The sequence below is a fragment of the Stegostoma tigrinum genome, chromosome 45 (assembly GCF_030684315.1).
Source record: "Stegostoma tigrinum isolate sSteTig4 chromosome 45, sSteTig4.hap1, whole genome shotgun sequence".
NCBI classification, from domain to species: domain Eukaryota; kingdom Metazoa; phylum Chordata; class Chondrichthyes; order Orectolobiformes; family Stegostomatidae; genus Stegostoma; species Stegostoma tigrinum.
In genome coordinates, this window is record NC_081398.1 from 4,629,249 (window position 1) to 4,651,941 (window position 22,693).

General features: G+C 51.3%; 1 protein-coding gene across 2 annotated transcripts in view; it reads left to right on the plus strand.

Annotated features, from left to right (window-relative positions):
* Nucleotides 1-1,153: 1,153 nt before the first annotated feature.
* taf6 (TAF6 RNA polymerase II, TATA box binding protein (TBP)-associated factor) overlaps nt 1,154-22,693 on the plus strand; it is a 35,506-nt gene continuing 13,966 nt past the window's right edge. The window contains exons 1-12 of one of the 2 annotated variants that reach the window (XM_059642593.1): nt 1,154-1,569; nt 3,139-3,315; nt 5,986-6,072; nt 8,273-8,426; nt 9,233-9,289; nt 12,927-13,046; nt 13,453-13,595; nt 13,702-13,779; nt 15,772-15,873; nt 17,969-18,151; nt 18,735-18,809; nt 20,862-20,987. In XM_059642593.1, coding sequence (XP_059498576.1) covers nt 3,160-3,315; nt 5,986-6,072; nt 8,273-8,426; nt 9,233-9,289; nt 12,927-13,046; nt 13,453-13,595; nt 13,702-13,779; nt 15,772-15,873; nt 17,969-18,151; nt 18,735-18,809; nt 20,862-20,987 — 1,281 coding nt within the window. In that variant the 5' untranslated portion in view covers nt 1,154-1,569; nt 3,139-3,159. Of the gene's footprint in view, nt 1,570-1,781; nt 2,951-3,138; nt 3,316-5,985; nt 6,073-8,272; nt 8,427-9,232; nt 9,290-12,926; nt 13,047-13,452; nt 13,596-13,701; nt 13,780-15,771; nt 15,874-17,968; nt 18,152-18,734; nt 18,810-20,861; nt 20,988-22,693 lie in introns of those variants that run through there. The other variant, XM_059642594.1, reaches the window with a different exon arrangement.

Here is a 22,693-nt window from a genome sequence, read left to right on the forward strand (position 1 = left end):
CCGCGCTTGGAGTATTGCGTACAGTTCTGGTCACCGCATTATAAGAAGGATGTGGAAGCTTTGGAAAGGGTGCAGAGGAGATTTACTAGGATGTTGCCTGGTATGGAGGGAATGTCTTACAAGGAAAGGCTGAAGGACTTGAGGCTGTTTTCATTAGAGAGAAGAAGGTTGAGAGGTGACTTAATTGAAACATATAAAATAATCAGAGGGTTAGATAGGGTGGATAGGGAGAGCCTTTTTCCTAGGATGGTGACGGCGAGCACAAGGGGGCATAGCTTTAAATTGAGGGGTGAAAGATATAGGATCGATGTTAGAGGTAGTTTCTTTACTCAGAGTAGTAAGGGAATGGAACGCTTTGCCTGCAACGGTAGTAGATTCGCCAACTTTAGGTACATTGAAGTCATCATTGGATAAGCATATGGACGTACGTGGAGTATTGTAGGTTAGATGGGCTTGAGATCGGTATGACAGGTCGGCACAACATCGAGGGCCGAAGGGCCTGTACTGTGCTGTTATGTTCTATATGTATATATATGATTGTTGTGAGTGTCAGAACATGCATGGAAGGGCTGAATGGCCTCATCAGCATTCCAACTGCGAGAGTAAACGAATTATGGGACCATACAGGATTGGAATATTTCACCATGGGAGGGGAGCGGTTAGGATGGAGTTCTGAGGAAGGGTTGCTGGACCTGAAACGTTAACTCTCCTATTTGTTTCTTCCACAGATGCTGCCAGACCAGCTGAGCTTTTCTAGCAACTTTGTTTTTGTTCCTGATTTACAGCATCCGCGGTTTTTTTCATAGTTAGTATTTAATGCATGTTTCAGTATGAGGAGTGCAAATGAAGTCAGCGTGCCAGGAGCCTCCACTTGCAGATACGAGTAGCCAAGGTGCACTATATTAAATCTAAACGTTGAAAAATTGTAACACCACCAAAGTCTCGCTCTCCGCATCCGGAGCGGGAGTGAGGAGAAGCCGCGCGCGTCGATGGTATAAGAAGCATCACGTGTGCGGGGGTGGCGGAGAATCGGCCAATCGGCAAAGGGATCGCGGGCGAGGGGGTATGCGACGTCAGGGGCGCGCCTGAGCCAATCGGCGACGTAGCAGCGGGAAGAGCGGGTGGGCGGCCAGTCACGTGGCACCTCAGCCAATGGGAGGGCAGGTCGGCACCGGCGGTGTCACGTGGTCGCTGGACCAGGCCTGGTCCTGAGGATCCCGGGACGGAGAGGGAGAGAGAGCCGGAGGCTGGCCTCAGCCGCACGGGGGGAGCGGGAGATACAGAGCGAGAGTTAGATCGGCCCGGACCCCGGGGGGGAGGGAGAGAGAGAGAGAGAGAGAGAGGGAGAGAGAGCGAGCGCGCCCGCGGGGCGCCGCCTGGAGCCGGGACTCGGGAGGACACGACCAAGATGGCGCCTGGTGGCGGGGTCAGAGCCTGAGAGACACGGAGGGAGAAGGGGAGGGGGACGGAGGGACCCAAACAAGTGTGTGTTAGGGTAGAGAGGGAGGGGGGGCCTGCTGCTCCCCCCCTCAGCCCCAGCCCCAGCCCCAGCAGCAGCAGATCCACTGGGTGAGTGAGAGGGAGGGACGGGGAGCTTATGACCCAGACCATCAGCAACAACATCCTACTCACTCAAGCTCCCCCCTCCTCGCCCTAACCCCACCAATGATATCCCTCCCTCCCTCAAGGTCGTTTTCCTTCCCCCCCCACCCCCCCCCCCCCCGCTGGGATCCCCAATCCCCCCTTCACACTGCATCGAGATCCCCTTCTCTCCACCGTGGAGATCCGTCTCCCTTTCCATCCAACTGTCCCTCCTCCCGTGCCACGTTCCGTCCTCCAACAGTATTATAATAATTAAAAAGACACACGTATACACACACACACGTATATACATACACGCACATGTATATACATACACATATATACACACATATATATACGCACACGCATGTATATGCACGCACATGTATATACGCATGTATATACAGACACGTATACACATACATACACACATATATATACACACACGCATATATATATACACACACGCATATATATATATATATACATATATACACACACGCATATATACACACACACACACACAAAATGCTGCAGACTCTGGAAATCGACAAACAAACAAATTGCTGGAGAAGCTCAGCAGGGCCTGGCAGTGACTGTGGAGAAAGCAATGGAGTTAACGTCTATTCTCTTTCTCCGAACCCCCAACTCTTTTCTCCCCCCCCGCCGCCCCGAAACTTCCAAGCTAATCATCCCATGGGGAGAGGGGATCTGGGCAAAGTGATACGGAGGTAACCGTGAATAATCCCTACCTATCTGCATTCCTGGAGGGGTCCACGTATTGTCTAATCTTTGACAGCGGTCTTATGGTGAAACTTTGAATCATTACTCCTTGGAGTGTAGATGAGTTTATTGCAGCAGAGGGTGGTGGATGCTGAAATTATATCCCCCCCCCCCCTTTTTGTGTAGGAGAATTGAGAGCTCGTTTAAAGATTTGGGGGTTTCCATCGACGGTGCGGGTGAAAGGTGTTTCTTCTGAGCACCATTTTTAGGCCACAAAACCCGTCTGGTTCACTGTTGTTCAGGGGAGAAAATCTGGCGTCCCTAGCCGGTCTGGCCTACATGTGACTCCAGGCCCACGGCGAAGTGGCTGACTCCTAACTGAAATTGTCTAGCAAGACGTTTGATTGAACTGCCAATAGAGGTGGCACCATAAATCCTGGCTTTGCCAGCAGCGCCCATATAACCAAATAATTCTTTATTCATTTTGTCCTGCCCCCTGGACTGTACAAAAGCGAGGGATGCCGGTTCAAAGTGGGTGCCGGAAACGAGAGCCTGCAGGGCTTCTCAATTGGCGGGTCGAGACAGGAGGAGAGCTGATCATCATTCATCTTCCTCCCCCAGAAGTGTTTAAACATACTCCACACAGGTTAGCTGATCGTTTTGGGTGGAACTAGTGCAAAAATGTCAGAGCTATAGTATCAGCTGCCACTCTTTGGGTTATAGGAACGCTACGAGGGCATGAGAAAGGTCTCCTGCTGCACGGTTTGGATCTGTTGGTTTGCCCCGAAGTGCATCTGGATTAATTTTTTCCTTCCATTCGGTTGTTTTCCGTAGGGTGTATGATGGGAGGTAAGCATGGCCGATGAGAAAAAAGTGAAGATCAGCAATACGCTGCTTCCCACCGAGTCAATGAAGGTGATCGCTGAGTCCATAGGGATTTCCCAGCTCTCCGAGGAAACGTGCCAAAGCTTGACTGAGGAGGTCAGCTATAGGATCAAAGAGCTGGCACAGGTAAACCTCCCCGACTGTTCCTTGTGTGTGTGCGCACGTGTTTTCGCCTTGTTTACAGTCAGCTGTAGAATTGTACAACACGGAGGAGACCCTTTGTGTCTGTACTACCAAAAGCACCCTGTGACCTATACTGGCCCCGCTTTCCCACGCTAGGCCCATAGTCTTGGATGTTGTCAAGTGCTCTTCCAAGTACAGCAAGCTGTATTTTTAACCAGCATCTTGTGACTAGGTACTAAATAAACCAGCAAAACTTGTGTACTTCAAATATTATAAAGTTTATTGTCTAATTATTAGTTTTTAATAGTTATTTACCTTAATGTAAACATACATGTCCAATCGAATGGCCACATGAAATATCAACAGTTAATTCAATTTTGAGTCAGTTTGTCCTCAAATACTGTGATGTCTGCAAAGTCAGTTGGGTGCATGAGTGAGAAGGCGAGGTCATGTGATTAGTTAAGTTAATTTAAGCTATAAATGAAGTATAACGGTGATGTGTACACTCCCGGCGTTACGTTTCTGTTATTTAGTGTCTGTTTTTACATTGATGTGAACCTCTTGATTACCCGCAATAATTGATCAATCAGGATACTCCTGGTGCCATAGGTATCGGATTATAGAAAGTCTGCTGTACCTTTTGAAATATTGTGAGGTTTTGCAGCTCCAGGCAGTGCATTCCAGACCCCCACCACCCTCTGGGTGAAAAAGGTTATCCTCAAATCCCCTCTTAAGCCTTGTGCTTTTCACTTTAAGTCTTGCCTCTGCCTTGTGTGGGTAAATAATGTGCCATACAACGTCTGTCTTTCTGTGCAGGCTGATGTGTCTCCATGATATTTCTGTGTGGTCCCTGTGAGCTCAATGCCACAAGAAGGCTGTGGAGGACAACTCATTGAGTGTCTTTATGACAGGCTCTTGCTTAGTAAGGGGGAATTACAGGTTACGGGGAGAAGGCAGGAGAAACAGATTAGCCGTCATCAAATGGTGGAACAGCTGGATGGGCTGAATGGTCTGTTTCTGCTCCTGTATCACAGGGTCTCAAGACCCTGCCTGTTGTGGTTATGTACAGTTCTGTACCTATTTTTGCTGTATTTATGTACGTATCTCTATACTTAGTGCGTGGTACATCTCTCCTGTTTTTGTGCAGAGCTCCTGTTGTCTGTCGTGTGCTTGCAGCCCCGTGAGTCTCTCCTGTATTCAATTGCAGATGAGCTCATCTGCCCCGTATTTGCATGTACTTCCACGTACCTTCTCTCCGTTTACAGTTGCCCATGTCTGACCTGCACGCAGCACCACGTCAGGCCTGGTACCTGTCTCTCCTGTCTGCTGTATTTTCACTTGTTGCTTGGGAACTGATTTAGAGGACAGAGCTGAAATGTAAAGCAAAGTGCGGGTAAAGATTGGGGCCTTTTGGCTGATCTGGCATGTTTTGCAGCCCCTCCATCACAGCACCCATGGGTGTCGGTGGAGATCTAGGACACTCGCAGCCTTTGTGTGATCTGAGGGTGATTCTGCTTCCCTTTAACATTGACTGTTGGGAGAGGAGAGCTGGAGGGATTTCTTCCATTCAGCGCGAAGCCCAGCTGAGCTGAAAGTGTCCAGTTCTGCCTGTGTCTCCATGTCATGTATACAAGGTCGCAATCTGCTCAGCTCTGATCTTATTGATTGCTGCATCCGGCCTGAGGGGCTGTATGGCCTCTTCCTCCTCTCCTTTAGTTCAGAAAGCTGTCACGAGAACAAATACTGTGTTTCTCACCTGAAGGGAGCCAGGACTTGCATTTACACAGCGTCTTTAACAACATTGTGAAATGTTCCAAGGAGAGTAATGGTACTAAATTTAACCATGCCCCATTTGAAGAGGCAGAGCACTGGAGGCATGGTGCTGTTAGAGACAGAGAGAAAGGAATCGAGAAGCCAGCGTTTGATAATTTCTTAGCGTCATGGGGCTGGGGGAGCTTATGGAGCAAGGGAAGAGTCCGAGCCTGTGGACAGTAATGAGGGGTGAGCGTCAAATTCTCGGCGATGGCAGTGCGGGTCAGCGGCTGACTGCAGACTTTGAGCCAGACCTTGCGGTCTAGGGACACCCACACAGTGCCGTTAGGGAAGGGAGTTCCAGGATTTTGACCCAGCGACACTGAAGGAACAGCCGGTATATTTCCGAGTTCCTGACGGCGAGGGCCTTGGAAGGGAACTTGATGGCGCTGATGTTCCCGTGTATCTGCTTGTCTGTTAAACTGTGGGGGTCACAGGTTTGGAAGGTGCTGTCAGAGGAGGCTTGGCGAATTTCTACCGTGCATCTTGTGTAATGGTACACAGTGCTGCTGCTGAGCATCGGTGAATGTTGGGGGTGAATAGGGTGTAAATCCAGTGTGTCACAGATCCTAACCCTAACCGTTGTGTCATTCCATTATGCCATTCCATCATCAGACGCATATTAAGAGGGAAAGCAGGAATGGGATACTGAAATTGCATGATAACTCGCAGTTATATTGAATGGTGGAGCAGGCTCGGCGGGCTGAATGGCCCACTCCAGCACCTATTTTGTATGTTTTCTCTGTTAAAGCTGTATCAGTGAGATAGCAGGAGGATAGGATGGCTGATACTGAGGGTCCTCTTAACACTGTTAAAGCGACCTTTTCACCGAAGGCAGTTTTTGTCTCTTATACCGCACAGGATGCATTGAAGTATATGTACCACGGAAAACGGAAGAAACTGACGACGGTCGACATCGATTGCGCACTGAAGCTGAAAAATGTCGAGGTATGCCAATTCCTTCCGTCCTTTCCCACGGTTAAACCCCTTGGTTGGAGTTTGGGGGGGAAATGAGTTGCCCAGGTATTCCCCTGCTTTGGGGCCTTCAGCCCGTGAGTGTGGGTGCAGGTGGTCAGTTGCTCGAGGGTAATGCTCATCGTCGAGAGGCTCATGTTAGATGCCCTGGAGAGAGAGAGGTTCACGCCCCCTCCTGTTCCAATGGCTGAAGGACTTTAAGCAAATTTAACCAAAATCTCAAACCGAACGCTCGGCAAGGTGATGGTGACCGTTGTCGAATTGTTGTAAACACCCGTCGGTTTCATGAATGCCCTTGAGGGAAGGGGAGTCTGGCTTTGGTGGGGCTGCAGACCCACAGCACTTTGAACCCCTCTTTAACTGCCCAAGTCCAGCATTCGAGGGGATGTAAGACAGATGCTGGCCTCAGCTGCAATCCCCACGTCCCCTGACGGAAAGAGGATGAAAATGGTCAGTGATGACTCAGGCCTGCCCGGATTTTTGACAGAGCTGCCTGATTGGTTTTGCTCTCTACGCTGTGTGTTTTTTTTCCCTTTGTCAATATATCGGTGGCATGGTGAGCACTGCTGCCTCACAGCGCCAGTGATCCAGGTATGATTCCATCCTCAGGTGACTGTGTCTGTGTGGAGTTTGCACGTTCTCCCCAAGTCTGTGGGTTTGCTCCGGTTTCCTCCCACAGTCCAAAGACGTACAGGTTAGGGTGGATTGGCCGTGCTAAATTGTCCCATAGTGCCCAGGGATGTGCAGGTCAGGGTGGATTGGCCGTGCTAAATTGTCCCGTAGTGCCCAGGGATGTGGGTGTTAGCAGGATTGGGAATGGGAAATGCACGGTAGGGGTGTGGGTCTGAGTGGGATGCTCCTCACAGGGTCTTTGTGAACTCGATGGACCAAGTGGTGCGCTTCTGCACTGTTGGGATTCTATTCTATTCTGTTTATCCAATTCTGCTTCTGAAATTCGCTATCGAATCTTCTTTCACCTCTGTTTCTGGTGGTGCGTTCCAGATTGGGATAACTGTTTTAAAAGAAAAATCTCATGCCCTCCGCTCCATCAACAAAGACAAGTTTCTAAAACTTTCTGTCTGCAGTGTATTGGCCTTCCAGCCTGTGGGAAAGCCACCATCAACAAGACCCAAGCCAGGAGGTGTGATGGAATACTCCCCACTTGTCCCGCATGTGGGCCGCTCCAACAATACTCGAAGATTGGCGTGATCTGGGACAAAGCAGTGCCCCTGCTTCATCGGCACCAGATCTGCCACTCTCAATGTTCATAGTCCCCATCACCAGTGCACAGTCGCAGCAGTGGTATACCATCTACAAGAGGCACTGCAGTGATTCACTAAGCCTGTCTTCTTAGCACCTTGCAAACCCATGACCTCTACCACCCAGAAGGAAAAGGGCAGCAGATACATGGGAACACCAGCCCCTGGCGAGTTCCCCTCTGAGCCCTTCGCCATCCCGACTTGCAAATATAACGGCTGTTCCTTCAGTGTCACTGGGTCAAAATCCTTGGCCCTTCACCTAGGCAGCGCGGCATGGGTGTCCCTGTACCACATGGAGTGCAGCAGTTCGAGAAGGCAGTTCATTCCAGTTGAGGATAGAAAGTAAATATTGGGCAGTCGATTGATGTGGAAATTCCGGCAGAGATAAAGACGGGAGCTTCTCCATTAATTTCCGCATTGAGAATAATTTTAGCTTGTCACTTATCTCCACATGGACAGTCATCTGTCATAGGGCCATACAACTTGGAAACAATCTCTTTGGTCCATGCGATCGGGTTTCCGAAGCTTAACTAGTCCCATTTTCCAGCATTTAATCCATATCTCCCTCAACCCTTCATATGCATGTCCCCATCCAGATGCCTCCTAAATGTAACCGTACCAGCCTCCATCACTTCCGATGGCAGCTCATTCAATACACGCACCACCCTCTGTGTGAGAAAAAGTTACCCCGAGGACCTTTTTAAATCTTATTCTCTGTCATCTTTAACCCGTGCCCCTTTGTATCGTCCTGTGCCAGTGTCTCAAACCCCAGTATGTTGAAGCAGAGACGAATGTGTTAATTGAAGGAAGGTGGGTGCGGCTTGGGGTGGGGGCAGGGTTAGCGACTGATGAATGGCACTGACCCTGAATGGCGTTCGTGTATAACCGGTGTCGTCCTCCGCTCCCCTCTGTAGCCGCTGTATGGGTTCCATGCCCAGGAGTTCATTCCGTTCCGCTATGCCAGTGGGGGTGGGCGGGAGCTCCACTTTTATGAGGAGAAGGAGGTCGACCTCAGCGACATCATCAACACACCTCTCCCGCGGGTGCCACTGGACGTCTGCCTGAAAGGTAAGACCCTCGATTGGAGCCCCCCCCCCCCCCCCCCCCCCCATTTGTGGAGTCAGGAAAGACAAGGCAGCGATAGTGTCCCTATCCCCGAACTAGGAGGCCCCGGGCTCAAGCTCCACCTTGTCTAACAGCTCTCCTAAGCAGGTTGGTTTTAAAACATACTTTTAAAAAAGGGGCGTTTGAGTGTTGCTGAGGAAAGAGACTTGCCTTTGAAGATTTTTTTATGTCCTTCACTCCAGGATGGGTACAAGAATGCCAAATTTCAAAGGGAACGTCAATTTACACAGCAGGAGAAAAGGTGCTAATAGTCGGCATGCCTACTCTGATTGGTCAAAGCCTTGTCACAAAGAGTGCACCATCACCTTCTTGTTTGATAGTTCTTCCGTGCGTTTACGGTGGCGCTATCTCGAGCGGTTGGGAAACTTGGTATTCTTGAATCTGTCCCGGTGAGTGCCAGAGATAAAGCTATTGCAGCAAGTCAGTCTCTCTCTTTTTATTAATTAATAGTTAATCAGCGAACCCGGAATGAAAAGCCACTGTTTAAAAACCCATCCGGTTGACTCTGCACCTGTCTTGGGGGATGGGATGCCTGCCTGGTCTGCACGTGACTCCAGACCCACGGCCGATGGGAGTGCCCTGTAACCGTTCCTCGGGGCAACAGCCGAGTAAGCTCCTCAGTGGCTCCCCGATACCTGCTGAAGGGAGGTAGGGCCTGGGAATGACTGGTGCCCTCACAGCCCGAGGATGGGTCGGGGTTGGAGGATGGGTTTGAATTGGGTGTAACTATCTTCTCTTTGCTTTCCCAGCTCACTGGCTCAGTATAGAAGGAGTGCAACCTGCCATCCCAGAGAATCCCCCGCCAGGTAAGCTTTGGCACAGTCCCACGAACAGCGGTGTGCCACAGCGATCGGTACTGGGTCCGCTTTTGTTTGTCCACTTCTATAAATGAGTTCAATGAGAATAAAGGTGGTTTGCGGACTGGATATTGATGGTAAGGTGGACACTGAAGGTTATCTAAGATTACAAAGAGATCTTGATCAGTTGGGTCAATGGGCTGAGGAGTGGCAGATGGAGTTTAATTTGGATAAATGCGGGGTATTGCATTTTGGTAAAACAAACAAGGGCCAGGGGTTATAGAATTAAATTAGGGCCTTGGGTGGTGTTGTAGAACAAAGACCTAGGGGTTCAGATACATAATTCTTAGACGTTTGTGTCACATATAGACAGGGGGGTTAAGAAGGCATTTACCACACTTGCCTTCATTGTTCAGACCTTTGAGAAGTCGGGACGCCATGTTGAGGATGTACAGGACGTTGGTGAGGCCCCTTCTGGAGCACTGTGTCCAGCTCTGGTCGCCCTGTTATAGGAAGGATATTATTAAACTGGAGAGGGTTCCGAAGGGATTTACCCGGATGTTGCCGGGTATGGAGGGTTTGAGTTACGAGGAGAGGTTGGAGAGGCTGGGACTTTTTTCACTGGAGTGTAGGAGGCTGAGGAGTGACCTTATAGCGGGTTATAAAATAACGAGGGGTATAGATGAGGTGAATGGCAGGTGTCTTTTCCTAAGAATGTTGGGATTTCAAGACCAGGGAGGTATATTTTTAAGGTGAGAGGAAAAAGATTTTAAAAAGACACAAGAGGCAATTTTTTTCTAACACAGAGTGGTTCATGTGTGGAGTGATCTTCCAGAGGAAGTGGTGGATGCGGGTGTAAAAATTACAGCCCACCTAATCTCCACGTCCCTGAACACTCTGGGCAATTTAGCATGGCCATTCCACCTAGCCCACACATCTTTGGACTGTGGGAGGAAACTGGAGCACCCGGAGGAAACCCACGCAGACACAGGGAGAATGTGTAAACTCCACACAGGCAGTTGCCTGGCAGTGGAAACAGACCCAGGTCCCTGGTGCTGAGAGGCTGCAGTGCTAACCGCTGAGCCACCGTGCCACCCTAAAGGAATGGAAGGATATGGATCAAGGTCAGGGCAGAAGGAGTTAATTTAATTTGGTGTCATGTTCGGCACAACATTGGGCACCAAAGGGCCTGTACCTGTGCTGTACAGATCTATGTTCTATGCTTTAACACTTAAAAAGCATTTGGGTACGTACACAAATAGGAAAGGTTTGCAGGGATATGGACCTGGAGCAGGCAGGTGGGGCTAGTTAAGTTTGGCATAATGGTCAGCATGGGCTGGCTGGACTGAAGGGTCTGTTTCTGTGCTGCATGATTCCTGTACATGCGTGGGAGTAGGCCATTCATCCCCTCGTGCCTGCTGTACCATTCAACATGATTGTGATCGGTCATGTTCCTTTGCTGTGCTTCCTCAGCCTAGCCCTTGATTTCCTTATTGTACAAAGAGATCTTTGATCTTTGTACCCTTGAGGATACACAATAACTGAGCTCTCTCTGACGTAGGGGACCTCCAAAGATTCACACTCCAGTCCTTGGAGTGAAACCTTTTCTCCTGGGCCAGAAAGGGCCTTCCCTTACCTTGAGTTTGAGATCCCTAGTTCCGAACTCTCCAGTTTTGTACAACAGCACTTTTCAGTCGGAAGAGTTAATTGTTTTCACTCTTGGTATGTACAGCAAGGGAACATTTCCTTTGTTTCAACCCCTCCACGCTGACCAGATATTGTAAATTAATCCAGTCCCATCTGCCAGCGTTTGGCCCATATCCCTGTAAACCCTTCCTATTCATGTCCCCATCCAGATGCCTCTTAAATGTTGGAACAAAAACAAAGTTGCCGGGAAAGCTCAGCAGGTCTGGCAGCACCTGGGGAGGAGAAAACAGAGTTAACGTTTCGGGTCCAGTGACCCTTCCTCAGAACGGTTGGTGGTTGGGAAAACGTCAGTTTATATGCAGAAAATAGGGAGTAAACGATAAGATGGAGCCCAAAGAGAGAGAGAGACAGCTGGACAGACAAAGGAGTTGCTAACGCCATGGGTGCTATGCTTGTCTCTTCGTGGGGTACATGGAACATTCCTTGTTCCAGTCCTATTCCGGCCCCCACCCACAACTTTTTCTCCGATACATCGATGTTATCATCGGCGCTGCTTCCCTCTCTCGTGTAGAATTAGCAAAAAAAAGGTCTGTCCAGCTGTCTTTCTCTCTCTTAGGGCTGTGTCCTATCGTTTACTCCCCACTTTCTGCATATAAATTGACGCTTTCCCAGCCACCATCAGTTCTGAGGAAGGGTCACCGGACCCGAAACGTTAACCCTGCTTTCTCCTCCACAGATGCAGCCAGACCTGCTGAGCTTTTCCAGCGACTTTGTTTCTGTTCCTGATTTATAGCATCTGCAGTTCTTTTGCCTTTTAAATGCTGTAACTGTACCAGCCTCCACCTACTTCCTCTGGCAGCTCATTCCAGACACGCACCACCCTCTGTGTGAAAAAGTTGCCCCTCAGGTCCCTTTTAAATCTTCTCCCCCCTCACCTGTACCCTCTAGTTTTGGACTCCCCCACCCTGGGGAAAGGACCATGTCTATTCACTCTCTCCGTACCCCTCATGAATCTATAAACCTCTATAAGGTCAACTCTCAGCCTCTCCCTGTACCTCTAACCCTCCAACGCTGGCAACATCTTTGTAAATCTTACCTGCACCCTTTTCAGGTTTAACAATGTTATAAAGGAAGTTGTTTGTCTGTGTGCCATATCGAACCCTTTAATCCTCTTAATCGTTTAAGTTCAGTAGGTCGCAAGCTGGTTGTGCTCTGTAATATTGTTGGACCAGCAACACCTGAGCTTCTTGGGGGAAGCTCTTATGGCAATGGCGGTAGTGCCCCTGCCTCTCAGCCTAGGTCTGAGGCCCTCCAGCTCTAGAGGGTGTGCCATAACATCTCCCAACAGGTTGATGAAGAAGCATCTAGCCAGATGCTCTGAGTTCAAATGCCAGAATGTAAATTCGATGAATAAAATCTGAACTGATAGCTCAGCTCATCTCTGTGCCATTGACAGTGAAACTATAGTTGTTGTTTTAAAAGAAAGCCCCACCTGGCTCACTCATGCCCTTTTAAGGAAAGAAATCGGCCATCCTTACCCGACCTGGTATACACATGACTCTAGACCCACAGCCAATATGGTTAGCTTTGAACGTCTTTCTTCTGGTCCGACAAAGCCATTGAGTTCAACAGCATCAAGAATAAGGAGAACCTACAGAAGAATGCAGTGTTTTGTGCCTCGTTGTCTAATGTTGCTAAGTCCTGGTATTTTGGTGCAGTATGTACTCCACACGCACTCTGGTTTCAGTATATAGCTTCTGATGTGTGGGACTGAGCTCTCTCTGATACAGGGAGTTCCACTATTGTCTCACTAGAGCTTCTGTGCGAGTGTGGCATAATGACTCAAGCATTTCTGTTTGTGTAGCAACTGTTAAATCAGGATATGATGTCTCCTCCGCCCCTGCTCTTCCGAGAATGCATTCAGAAATTAAAGCCAGTTTCTGTGCCTGCCTGCTTGTTTATTAAGCCCCTGTCTTGCTTTCTTCTTCTCTCTCCTTAGCCCCTAAAGAACAGCAGAAGGCCGAGTCTACAGAACCTTTGAAGGTTATCAAACCAGGCCAGGAGGAAGAAGGACAGGGCAAGGGCAAAGGTCAAGGGGCTGCAGCCACCGATGGCAAAGGTCAGTCAGACCGAGCCGGGGCTTCGTGGTGTCTTCTCGCTCGTGTGCGCTTTTCTCTCTCTCGGTCTCGGCCGCGCTTTTCTCTCTCTCGGTCTCGGCCGTGCTCTCCTATTCGTTCCCTTGTGCCTTTGCTGTTCAATAAAGCTCTTCCCCATCTTCCCCTCCCTCATTCCCGCCCTTGTTCTCCTGCTTGTGCCCTTGTGCCTTCGCTGTACGATAACGGCTCCTTCCTCCCCATCTTCCCCTCCCTCATTCCCGCCCTTGCCCTCCTACTTGTGCCTTTGCTGTACAATAACGGCTCCTTCCTCCCCATCTTCCCGTCTCTCGTTCCCGCCCTTGCCCTCCTACTCATGCCCTTGTGCCTTCGCTGTACGATAACGGCTCCTCCCTCCCTCCCCCCTCTCAGGTAAAGATAAAAAGAAGTCTCTGCTGGACGGGGCTGTGCTGAAACTGAAACCGAGGACCACGCATGAGCTGTCTGTGGAGCAGCAGCTGTATTACAAGGAGATAACAGAGGCTTGTGTGGGCTCCTGCGAGGCGAAACGTGCAGTAAGATCTCTTCTCTGAGAAGGAAGCAGCCGCGGGGTCTTAGACAGCAGCGTGTTCTGTTTGTCATTACCTTGGGACTGACCACTGTCCTCATTCTTTGACACAGGAGGCCCTCCAGAGCATAGCCACCGACCCGGGCCTGTACCAGATGTTGCCCAGATTCAGCACCTTCATATCAGAAGGGGTAAAAACAATTTGACATTGTTATATTTCTCTCCCTCTCCCTGGCTGCAGTTAACTGAATCACCTCGTGCATATCCAGAGCTCAATAGCGTAGACGTAGAAAGGATGTTTCTCTCTGCCAGTTGTGTCGACGAGCACTGGAGCGAGGGTGGGGGGAGTGGGATGGAAGGTCTCTGATTAAGGGGCCAGGTTATTTTGGATTGAGATGAGGAGGAACTTCCTCACTCTGGAGTTTTGGAATTCTCTGCTTCACAAAGTGCTGGCAGCTTTGCCATTGAGTGTGCACCAGGAATGAGATTGATTGATTTCTCAAAATTTAAGAGATATCCAGGGGCGCGAGGACAGTGCAGGAAAATGGAGACGATATTTTGTTGAACGATGGAGCAGACTCATTAACTGAGGGATATAGAGACCAGAACTGTGCACAGTACTCTTGGTGTGGTCTGATTGAGGGAGATGTTGCCAAGGTTGGAGGGTTTGAGCTACAGGGAGAGGCTGAACTGACAAGGGCTATTTTCCCTGGAGCATCGGAGGCTGAGGGGTGACCTTACAGGGGTTTATAAAATCATGAGGGGTATAGATAGGGTGATAAGCTAACATCTTTTTCCTGGGGGAGGGGAGTCCAAAAGTAGAGGGGCACAGGTTTGAGGTGAGAGACGAAAGAAATAAGAGGGACCTGAGGGGTAACTTTTTCACACAGAGGGTGGTGTGTGGAATGAGCTGCCAGAGGAAGGGGTGGCGGCTGGTACAGTTACAGCATTTAAAAGGCATCTGGATGGTGACATGAATAGGAAGGGTTTAAGCTGGCCACATGCTGGCAGATGGGACTAGATTAATTTAGGATATCTGGTCAGCACAGATGAGTTGGTCCGAAGGGTCTACAGTCAAGATGAATCATCCCTCGGGTGACTGTCTGTGTGGAGTTTGTACATTCTCCCTGTGTCTGTGTGGGTTTCCTCCGGGTGCTCCAGTTTCCTCCCACAGTCCAAAGGTGCGCAGGTTAGGGTGGGTTGGCCGTGATAAATTTTCCCCTAGTGCCCAGGGATGTGCGGGTTAGGGTGGATTGGCCGTGCTAAATTGTCCCGTAGTGTCCAGGGATGTGCGGGTTAGGGTGGGTTGGCCGTGCTAAATTGTCCCGTAGTGCCCAGGGATGTGCGGGTTAGGGTGGGTTGGCCGTGCTAAATTGTCCCGTAGTGCCCAGGGATGTGCGGGTTAGGGTGGGTTGGCCGTGCTAAATTGTCCCGTAGTGTCCAGGGATGTGCAGGTTAGGGTGGATTGGCCGTGCTAAATTGTCCCGTAGTGCCCAGGGATGTGCGGGTTAGGGGTGGATTGGCCGTGCTAAATTGTCCCATAGTGCCCAGGGATGTGCGGGTTAGGGTGGGTTGGCCGTGCTTAATTGTCCCATAGTGCCCAGGGATGTGCGGGTTAGGGTGGTTTGGCCGTGCTAAATTGTCCCATAGTGTCCAGGGATGTGCGGGTTAGGGTGGGTTGGCCGTGCTAAATTGTCCTGTAGTGCCCAGGGATGTGCGGGTTAGGGTGGAATGGCCGTGCTAAATTGTCCCGTAGTGCCCAGGGATGTGCGGGTTAGGGTGGATTGGCCGTGCTAAATTGTCCCATAGTGCCCAGGGATGTGCGGGTTAGGGTGGGTTGGCCGTGCTAAATTGTCCCGTAGAGCCCAGGTATGTGTAGATTGGGTGGGTTTAGGTGGGTGTCCTGATGGCTGGTGTGGACTTGTTGGGCCGAAGGGCCTGTTTCCACACCGTAGGGATTCTACGATTCTATAAAGCGGGGTGATGGCTCGGAAGGAGGTCCTCTAGGATTGCGATATTTCCCTGTAAGGGTGAGGCCAGAACCAAGAGCTGTCAATACAATGCAGTTGCTAAGGAATCCCATGGGAATTCAGTGGAAATATCTTTACCCGGCCTGGGTGGGCCTCTCTTAGCGCGGGTGCTTATGAAGTGGCCGTTCTCAGTCTTTGTGTGCTTCTGCTCAGGTGCGTGTGAATGTGGTACAGAATAATCTGGCCCTGCTAATCTACCTGATGCGGATGGTGAAGGCGCTGATGGATAATCCTACGCTGTACCTGGAGAAATACGTGAGTGTTGTCGAGCCCTCCCACCCCTGAGTGTCCGAAAGAGAGGCTTTGCATTTCTGCGGCACCTTTGGCGACCACAGGTCACACCGAAGCCCCTTGTAGCCCACGAAGTACTTTTTGTTTTTGGGGGCAGTCGCTGTTGCAGTGTGGGAAACAGAGCAGCCAATTAGCGTATAGCAAGCAGCAGTGATGGTGAGGGAAGCAGTACTTGTAGATCGAGGAGGAAATAGGTGCTGGGGGCAGCCCCCCGCCTGAAGCCTTGGGCAGGGCGGAGATCCCTGGGTGTGGTGCTGTGAGATTAGGAGTGAATTCTGGGCTTGGGTCCCTGGTGTGGGACTTGAATGGGTGGCCGCCCAACTGAAGCGCGTGAGACTGGTTGGGCCGATGAGGCAGGAACTTTAATCTCTGGAGCACGATGCTGCTGTGTTTCTGCACCACCTCTGACTTAGCCAAGCAGGCCCGGGCCTGACTTCAGCATCATTTAACACCCGCAGAGCCAACAGCTGCGAGGCAGCGACGACGGGAAGATGGATCTCGGATTCCGGGTTTTTTTTTTAAACGGAGCATCTTGAGGGAGGGTGGAGAGTGTTTGAGGAGAAAGGCCTGGCTAGCGGGGCCCCAGCTGGCCGTAGGTGCAGCCCGTCACTGGTGCAGGAGTCGGGGTGGGTGTGTGCGGGAGGCAGGGATCAGAGGAGGTGATGGCCCCCAGTGCTGTCATCACTGCACAGCCAAACCCAGAACATATCCTGGGTTGGAGTCCCACAGGTGGTGCAGTGTAAATTCAATCGGGGGAGAAAAAAAACAAAAATCTGGAGTGAAGAGTCTAATGATGAGCATCGTCAGACTTTGGAAAGATCGCTCTGGGCCACTGATGTCCTTTAGGGGAAGGAAGTTGCCACCATTACCCAGTCTGGCCTACTCGTGAAGCCATGGTGTCCTGGGGGCAATAAATGTCCACATGCTGTGAACGAATTTAAAACAAAAGTGATCTGTGGGTCGTAGGAATCTGCAGAGATGGGGAGGGAGTGATGGGGAGGTGTTCCATGGATGTATTGGCGTGGGGGGGTTTGCAGGGCATGTTGGGGAGGGGCTCTGAGGGAAGTGGAGCCAGGCGTGTCGGGGGAGGGGGGCAGGGTGTGTTGGGGGTGGATGCTGAGGGAGAATGGGGCAGTGGGCTAGGGAGGGGCTGTGGGGGGTAGAGAGGGGACTGGGCATGTTAGGGAGGGGCTGAGGAACGCTGGTATTGGGGGCGCTGTGGGCTGAGGGAAGGACAGGGGCAGGTGTGTTGGTGGGTGCTGAGGCAGGGGCCTGGGTGTGTCGGAGGGTGGGGTGTGAGGGAGGAGGGGCCAGACATGTTGTGGGTTGGGGGGTGGTGGGCTGAGGGAGAGAATGGAGTCTGGGCGCGTCGGGAGGGGACTGGTGGTACTGGGAGTGTCGGGGTGCTTGGGGCGCGTGTGTGTGTCAGGGGAGGCTGAGGGAGGGGGAAGGGGCTGGGGGGCACATGTGTGTCGGGGAGGCTGAGGGAGGGGGAGGGGCTGGGGGACATTGTGTTGAGGGAGGGGGCTGGGGGGCACGTGTGTGTTGGGGAGGCTGAGGGAGGGGGAGGGTCTGGGGAGGCACGTGTGTGTCATGGGAGGCTGAGGGAGGGGGAGGGGTCTGGGGGGGCACGTGTGTGTCAGGGGAGGCTGAGGGAGGGGGGAGGGGTCTGGGGGGGCACGTGTGTGTCAGGGGAGGCTGAGGGAGGGGGAGGGGTCTGGGGGGCACGTGTGTGTCAGGGGAGGCTGAGGGAGGGGGAGGGGTTTCTGAGTGTGTCGGGGGAGCTAAGGCAGGGGCACGTGCAGGGCATGTCAGGGGGTTATGAGAGAGGGGTTTGCAGGGCGTGTTGGGGGTAGGGGCTGAGGGAGAAGGGAGCCGGGTGTGTTGGGAGTTGGGGCTGAGGAAGGGTGAGGCAGGGTGTGTCGGTCGGGGGCTGGTTCTGAGGGTGAGAGGGCAAGGCGCATCGGAGGTAGGAGCTGAGGGACAGGGTGGATGCGACCCGTGACCCCTCGCGCTGGCACAGTGCCGCACTGACTTGTCGTGTCGTACCTCTCCGCAGTTACACGAGCTGATCCCCGCGGTGGTGACCTGCATCGTGAGTCGCCAGCTGTGCCTGCGTCCCGATGTAGACAACCACTGGGCTCTCCGCGACTTCGCTGCCCGCCTCATGGCGCAGATCTGCAAGAACTTCAGCACCACCACCAACAATGTTCAGTCCCGCATCACCAAGACCTTCACCAAGGTAAGGCCCAGCCCTATGGGCATCGGTGTGAGGGTCCCTGTCCCATCCCACTGTGGTCTCCAGCAACGCTACTGCGCCCAGTGAGCACCTTGGGCCCGAGGGTGAGGTCAGCCATCTTTAAAGGGGCAATGGAGATGCCCAAGAATGTGATTGGAGTCGAGGGTTCAGGCAACTGGAAGAGAACTGGCTGCCGGTGGTGGAGCGGATGAAGTGTCTGGTGGATGAAAGAATGCAGAGGTGAAAAGAGGGTGCGCAGGGGCTGAGTTGGGGAGAGTTTGGGGTTGCCAGGTTGGGATCTGAAAACTAAGATGAGAACTGAAAGGTTGAGAGGTTCTCTCTGGGTCAGTGTGGATCAGTGAGCACAGAGAGACAGGCTGAGCTAGAGATGGGGACAGCAGATCTTTTGCGGAATCTCCAGCCCGTTGGGCTGCTGCCCCAGACCCAGCGCACAGCTTGAGACATTAAACTAGAGATCCCGGTGTTCTGTTCTACTGGGCCGGTGCTAGATCATTGCCGCCTGGCCTGTTTGATGCACTGAACCTCCCCGCTATGACATGGCCTCGCTTTTTGGTTACCGTTTCAGAGTTGGCTGGATGACAAGACCCCCTGGACGACGAGGTATGGCTGCATTGCAGGATTGGCGGAGCTGGGCCACGATGTGAGTCGTCCCCCGATGAGCATTTTAACACTGCTTCCCCCTGGCGCGGCACTATCCCTTTAGCCTGGACCTTTGATTAACTCGCCAGCGAAACCCCATCTGTCGCCCCCTGTCGGTCTCTCGCCCTCTCTGTCTCTCTGGGCAATGCTTGCTTCCCCGTGTTAGTCTGTTTCAGTCAGCGCTCTGAAAAGGACACTGCTTTGAAAGCTGCTCGCTGCGTGAGTCACTTTTTAACAAGAACTGGGTTAGGTAATGCTGAATATGTTAAGTGGTCACTAACCCGTTTGTAAATTAGAATCTATTTTGCTTTAAAAGCTTCCTCCTGTCTCCTCTGATAGTCTCAAATGTCAGATTCCTTCTTCTGATGAGGCTTCAGTCATAACTGCTTTCCTTCCACAGACAAGACAGTGTGGAGCTGGAGGAACACAGCAGGCCAGGCAGCATCAGAGGAGCAGGAAAGTTGATGTTTTGGTTCGGGACCCTTTCCCTCTCCCATTTCTGAAGAAGCGTCCCGACCCGAAACGCCAACTTCCCTGCTCCTGTGATGCTGCCTGGCCTGCTATGTTCGTCCAGCTACTCACTGTGTGTTATCTCTGATTCCGGCATCTGCACATCTTGCTAGCTTTTCTTCCCACAGACGTTGCCAGACCTGCTGAGTGGCTGCAGCTTCCTCAGTTTCTGTTTCAAGTTCCTTGATTTAGAAGGCTCGCCCATGGGGTGTGGGTATCTCTGGCTGGGCCTGCATTTATTTCCCATCCCTCAGGGCAGTGTTGCGGCCTCATGGCACCAAGGACCCGGGTTCAATCCCACCCTCGGGCGACGGTCTGTGAGGAGTTTGCACATTCTCCCTGTGTCTGTGTGGGTTTCCTCTGGGTGCTCCGGTTTCCTCCCACGGTCTAAAAATGTGCAGGTTAGGGTGGATTGGCCGTGCTAAATTGTCTCATAGTGCCCAGAGATGTACGGATTAGGGTGGATTGGCCGTGCTAAATTGTCCCATAGTGCCCAGGGATGTGCGGGTTAGGGTGGATTGGCCATGCTAAATTGTCCCGTAGTGCCCAGGGATGTGCGGGTTAGGGTAGATTGGCCGTGCTAAATTGTCCCGTAGTGCCCAGGGATGTGCGGGTTAGGGTGCATTGGCCGTGCTAAATTGTCCCGTAGTGCCCAGGGATGTGCGGGTTAGGGTAGATTGGCCGTGCTAAATTGTCCCATAGTGCCCAGGGATGTGCGGGTTAGGGTGGATTGGCCGTGCTAAATTGTCCCGTAGTGCCCAGGGATGTGTGGATTAGGGTGGATTGGCCGTGCTAAATTGTCCCGTAGTGCCCAGGGATGTGCGGGTTAGGGTGGATTGGCCGTGCTAAATTGTCCCGTAGTGCCCAGGGATGTGCGGGTTAGGGTGGATTGGCCGTGCTAAGTTGTCCCATAGTGCCCAGGGATGTGTGGGTTAGGGTGGAATGGCCTTGCTAAATTGTCCCATAGTACCCAGGGGGTAGATTAAGCATGGGAACTGCAGGGTTAGAGCGTAAATGTAGGGGTGTGGGTGGAATGCCCTTCAGAGGGCTAGTGTGGGTTCGATGGGCCGATTGACCTGTTTCCGCACCGTAGGGAATTGATGAATTGCTCTTGAGAAGGTGGTGGTAAGCTGGTGTTTGGTTTTGAAGCTTGCCCTTGGCATGTCACTGCCTGGTATCGCAGCAAGCGTGCCCACAAACATGGCATCGCAGTGCTCCGTCACTGCCAGCCTAGAATCGAACCTGGGCCCTGTGTGCCCTGAGGCAGCAGCACTAACCACTGAGCCACCATGCCACCCAGTGAAGGAGCGGGTGCTGTGGTTGCAAGTGGGGATTGGTGAGCAACTCCGAGGCAGGGCCTGTATCGAGTTGCCATGTTTCTGTCGCCCTCGGCCTTTGAGAGGGTGGAGGCCTCGCATTTGTACAGTGCTGCCGGAGGAGCCTCGCTGAATTGCAGCTTTACAGATGTTGCGCCCTGCGCAAATCTTCGGTCTAAATACAAGCGTTTGTATTAACCAAATGCCTTTGGGGAAAAAAAAAACAGGTGATAAAGACTCTGATCATCCAGAGGCTGCAGATTGAAGGGGAGCGTATCCGAGCTGTACTGGAAGGACCTGTCGTTAGTAACATCGATAAGATTGGAGCGGATCATGTACAGAGCCTGTTACTGGTAGGTGACCCAGGGACGGCTGTCTGCAGCAGCTGCCTTGGAATCAGGCAGCTGGGGTGTGCTTTGTGTCTGGGGCACTGCAGGACCCGTCTGCAAAACTTTGAATGCACGGCTTTCAGCAGGGGAAGCGATGGCATCGTGGTATATTATCACTGGACTGTTAATCCAGAGACTCAGATAATGTTCTGGGGACCTGGGTTTGAATCCTGCCAAGGCAGATGGTGGAATTTGAATTCAATAAATATCTGGAATTAACAATCTAATGATGGCAGTGAATCTATTGTCGATTGTCAGGAAAAACCTGTCTGCTTCACTGATGTCCTTTAGGCAAGGAAACTGCCATCCTTACCTGACTCCAGACCCACAGCCAATGTGGTTGATTCTTAACTGCCCTCTGGGCAATTAGGAATGGGCAGTAAATGCTGTCTGGCCAGTGACGCCCTTGTCCCATGAATGAATAAAGAAAAAATTCTTCAAACTGCAGATGGCCAGTTGACCCATCATTTCAGTGTAGGCTGAGTTTATTTCCCTTTGAGGTATTTTATCTATTTTTGCATGTTCCTCTGTCATCTGCTTCCATTTCTGTTCCACGATCGTGTGTAACCAGAAGTCGCTTCTCTTCATCTGCCCCCCCGGCTAATGACCCTCCTGCTGCCAGGAGCTGTTTGTCCTGGTCGCCTCTTATCAAAGCCCCCCTGTGATTTTGCAGCACCTCCATTAAATCTGCTTCACCTTCTCTGGTCAAGAGTGAAGCAATCCCAGCTTCGCTAGCCTCTCGGCATTACCGTGCAGAGTCCCTCGTTCCCGGTACCAATCCAGCCAGGCTCCTCTTCCCAGGTCCTGATGTTGTTGTGGACCAGACCAGACCCCCTCAAAATATTTCTTTAAGAAGGTAGCCTAGATCTTAAAGTTTTCTTGTTTTAAATGCAAATGTAACGTGCTCTACTCGACATTAAGCAAAACAATTTACTTTAACGTTAAGGTTAAAAAGAAAGAAGAACTTAAAATAACTGTATTGGAAAGCTTAGCAGAATAATAGATACAGTATCTATTACTAATTAACTGTTCCATTAGACTCACATCCTATAAACAAAACCTTCAGCAAAAAGGTTCATTCAGAAACATGGATTTTGTTGCACATACAACCCAGCAACTCAGTAAGAGAGCCCCCAGCTTTTGGCTGTAACCGAGAGAGGGCGAAAAATAGCTTCCATGTTTTCGAGACCGCACAACAGCGACTGCTTCGAGTTAAGCCTAAATTTTAAAAACACAACTAGAAAGGCTGGTCTGTGAGAGCCGCTCACGCTCAGCCAGGCTGCTTCAGTTGTTCCAATACTTTTTTTAAAAAAAAACCCACCCAGGTCTCCCGAGCTGTTTTACTGACTTTCCAAGTAGACAGCTTGGCTCCTCTGTCTTAAAATCACCTTTGAAAGCAAAATACACTTCTCAGAACCACAGCATCGCCACAGGGCCTGGAAGTGAACCCAGCACTCCCTATGATGCCTAAGCAATATTCCTAATGTCTGCCACCTTTGATTTCACAAAGATTTTAAGTCCGTCGCTGTTTGGAAAAAAAAACTTGCACGCTGTCGAAGCATTTTCTCTTGCGCTTGTCAGGACGGAATCACAAGAATGCCAAATCCCAGACGGGAACAGCAATTTGTGCTGCACATGAAAGAGGATGCTGAGCTTGCGGTTCAGAAGCT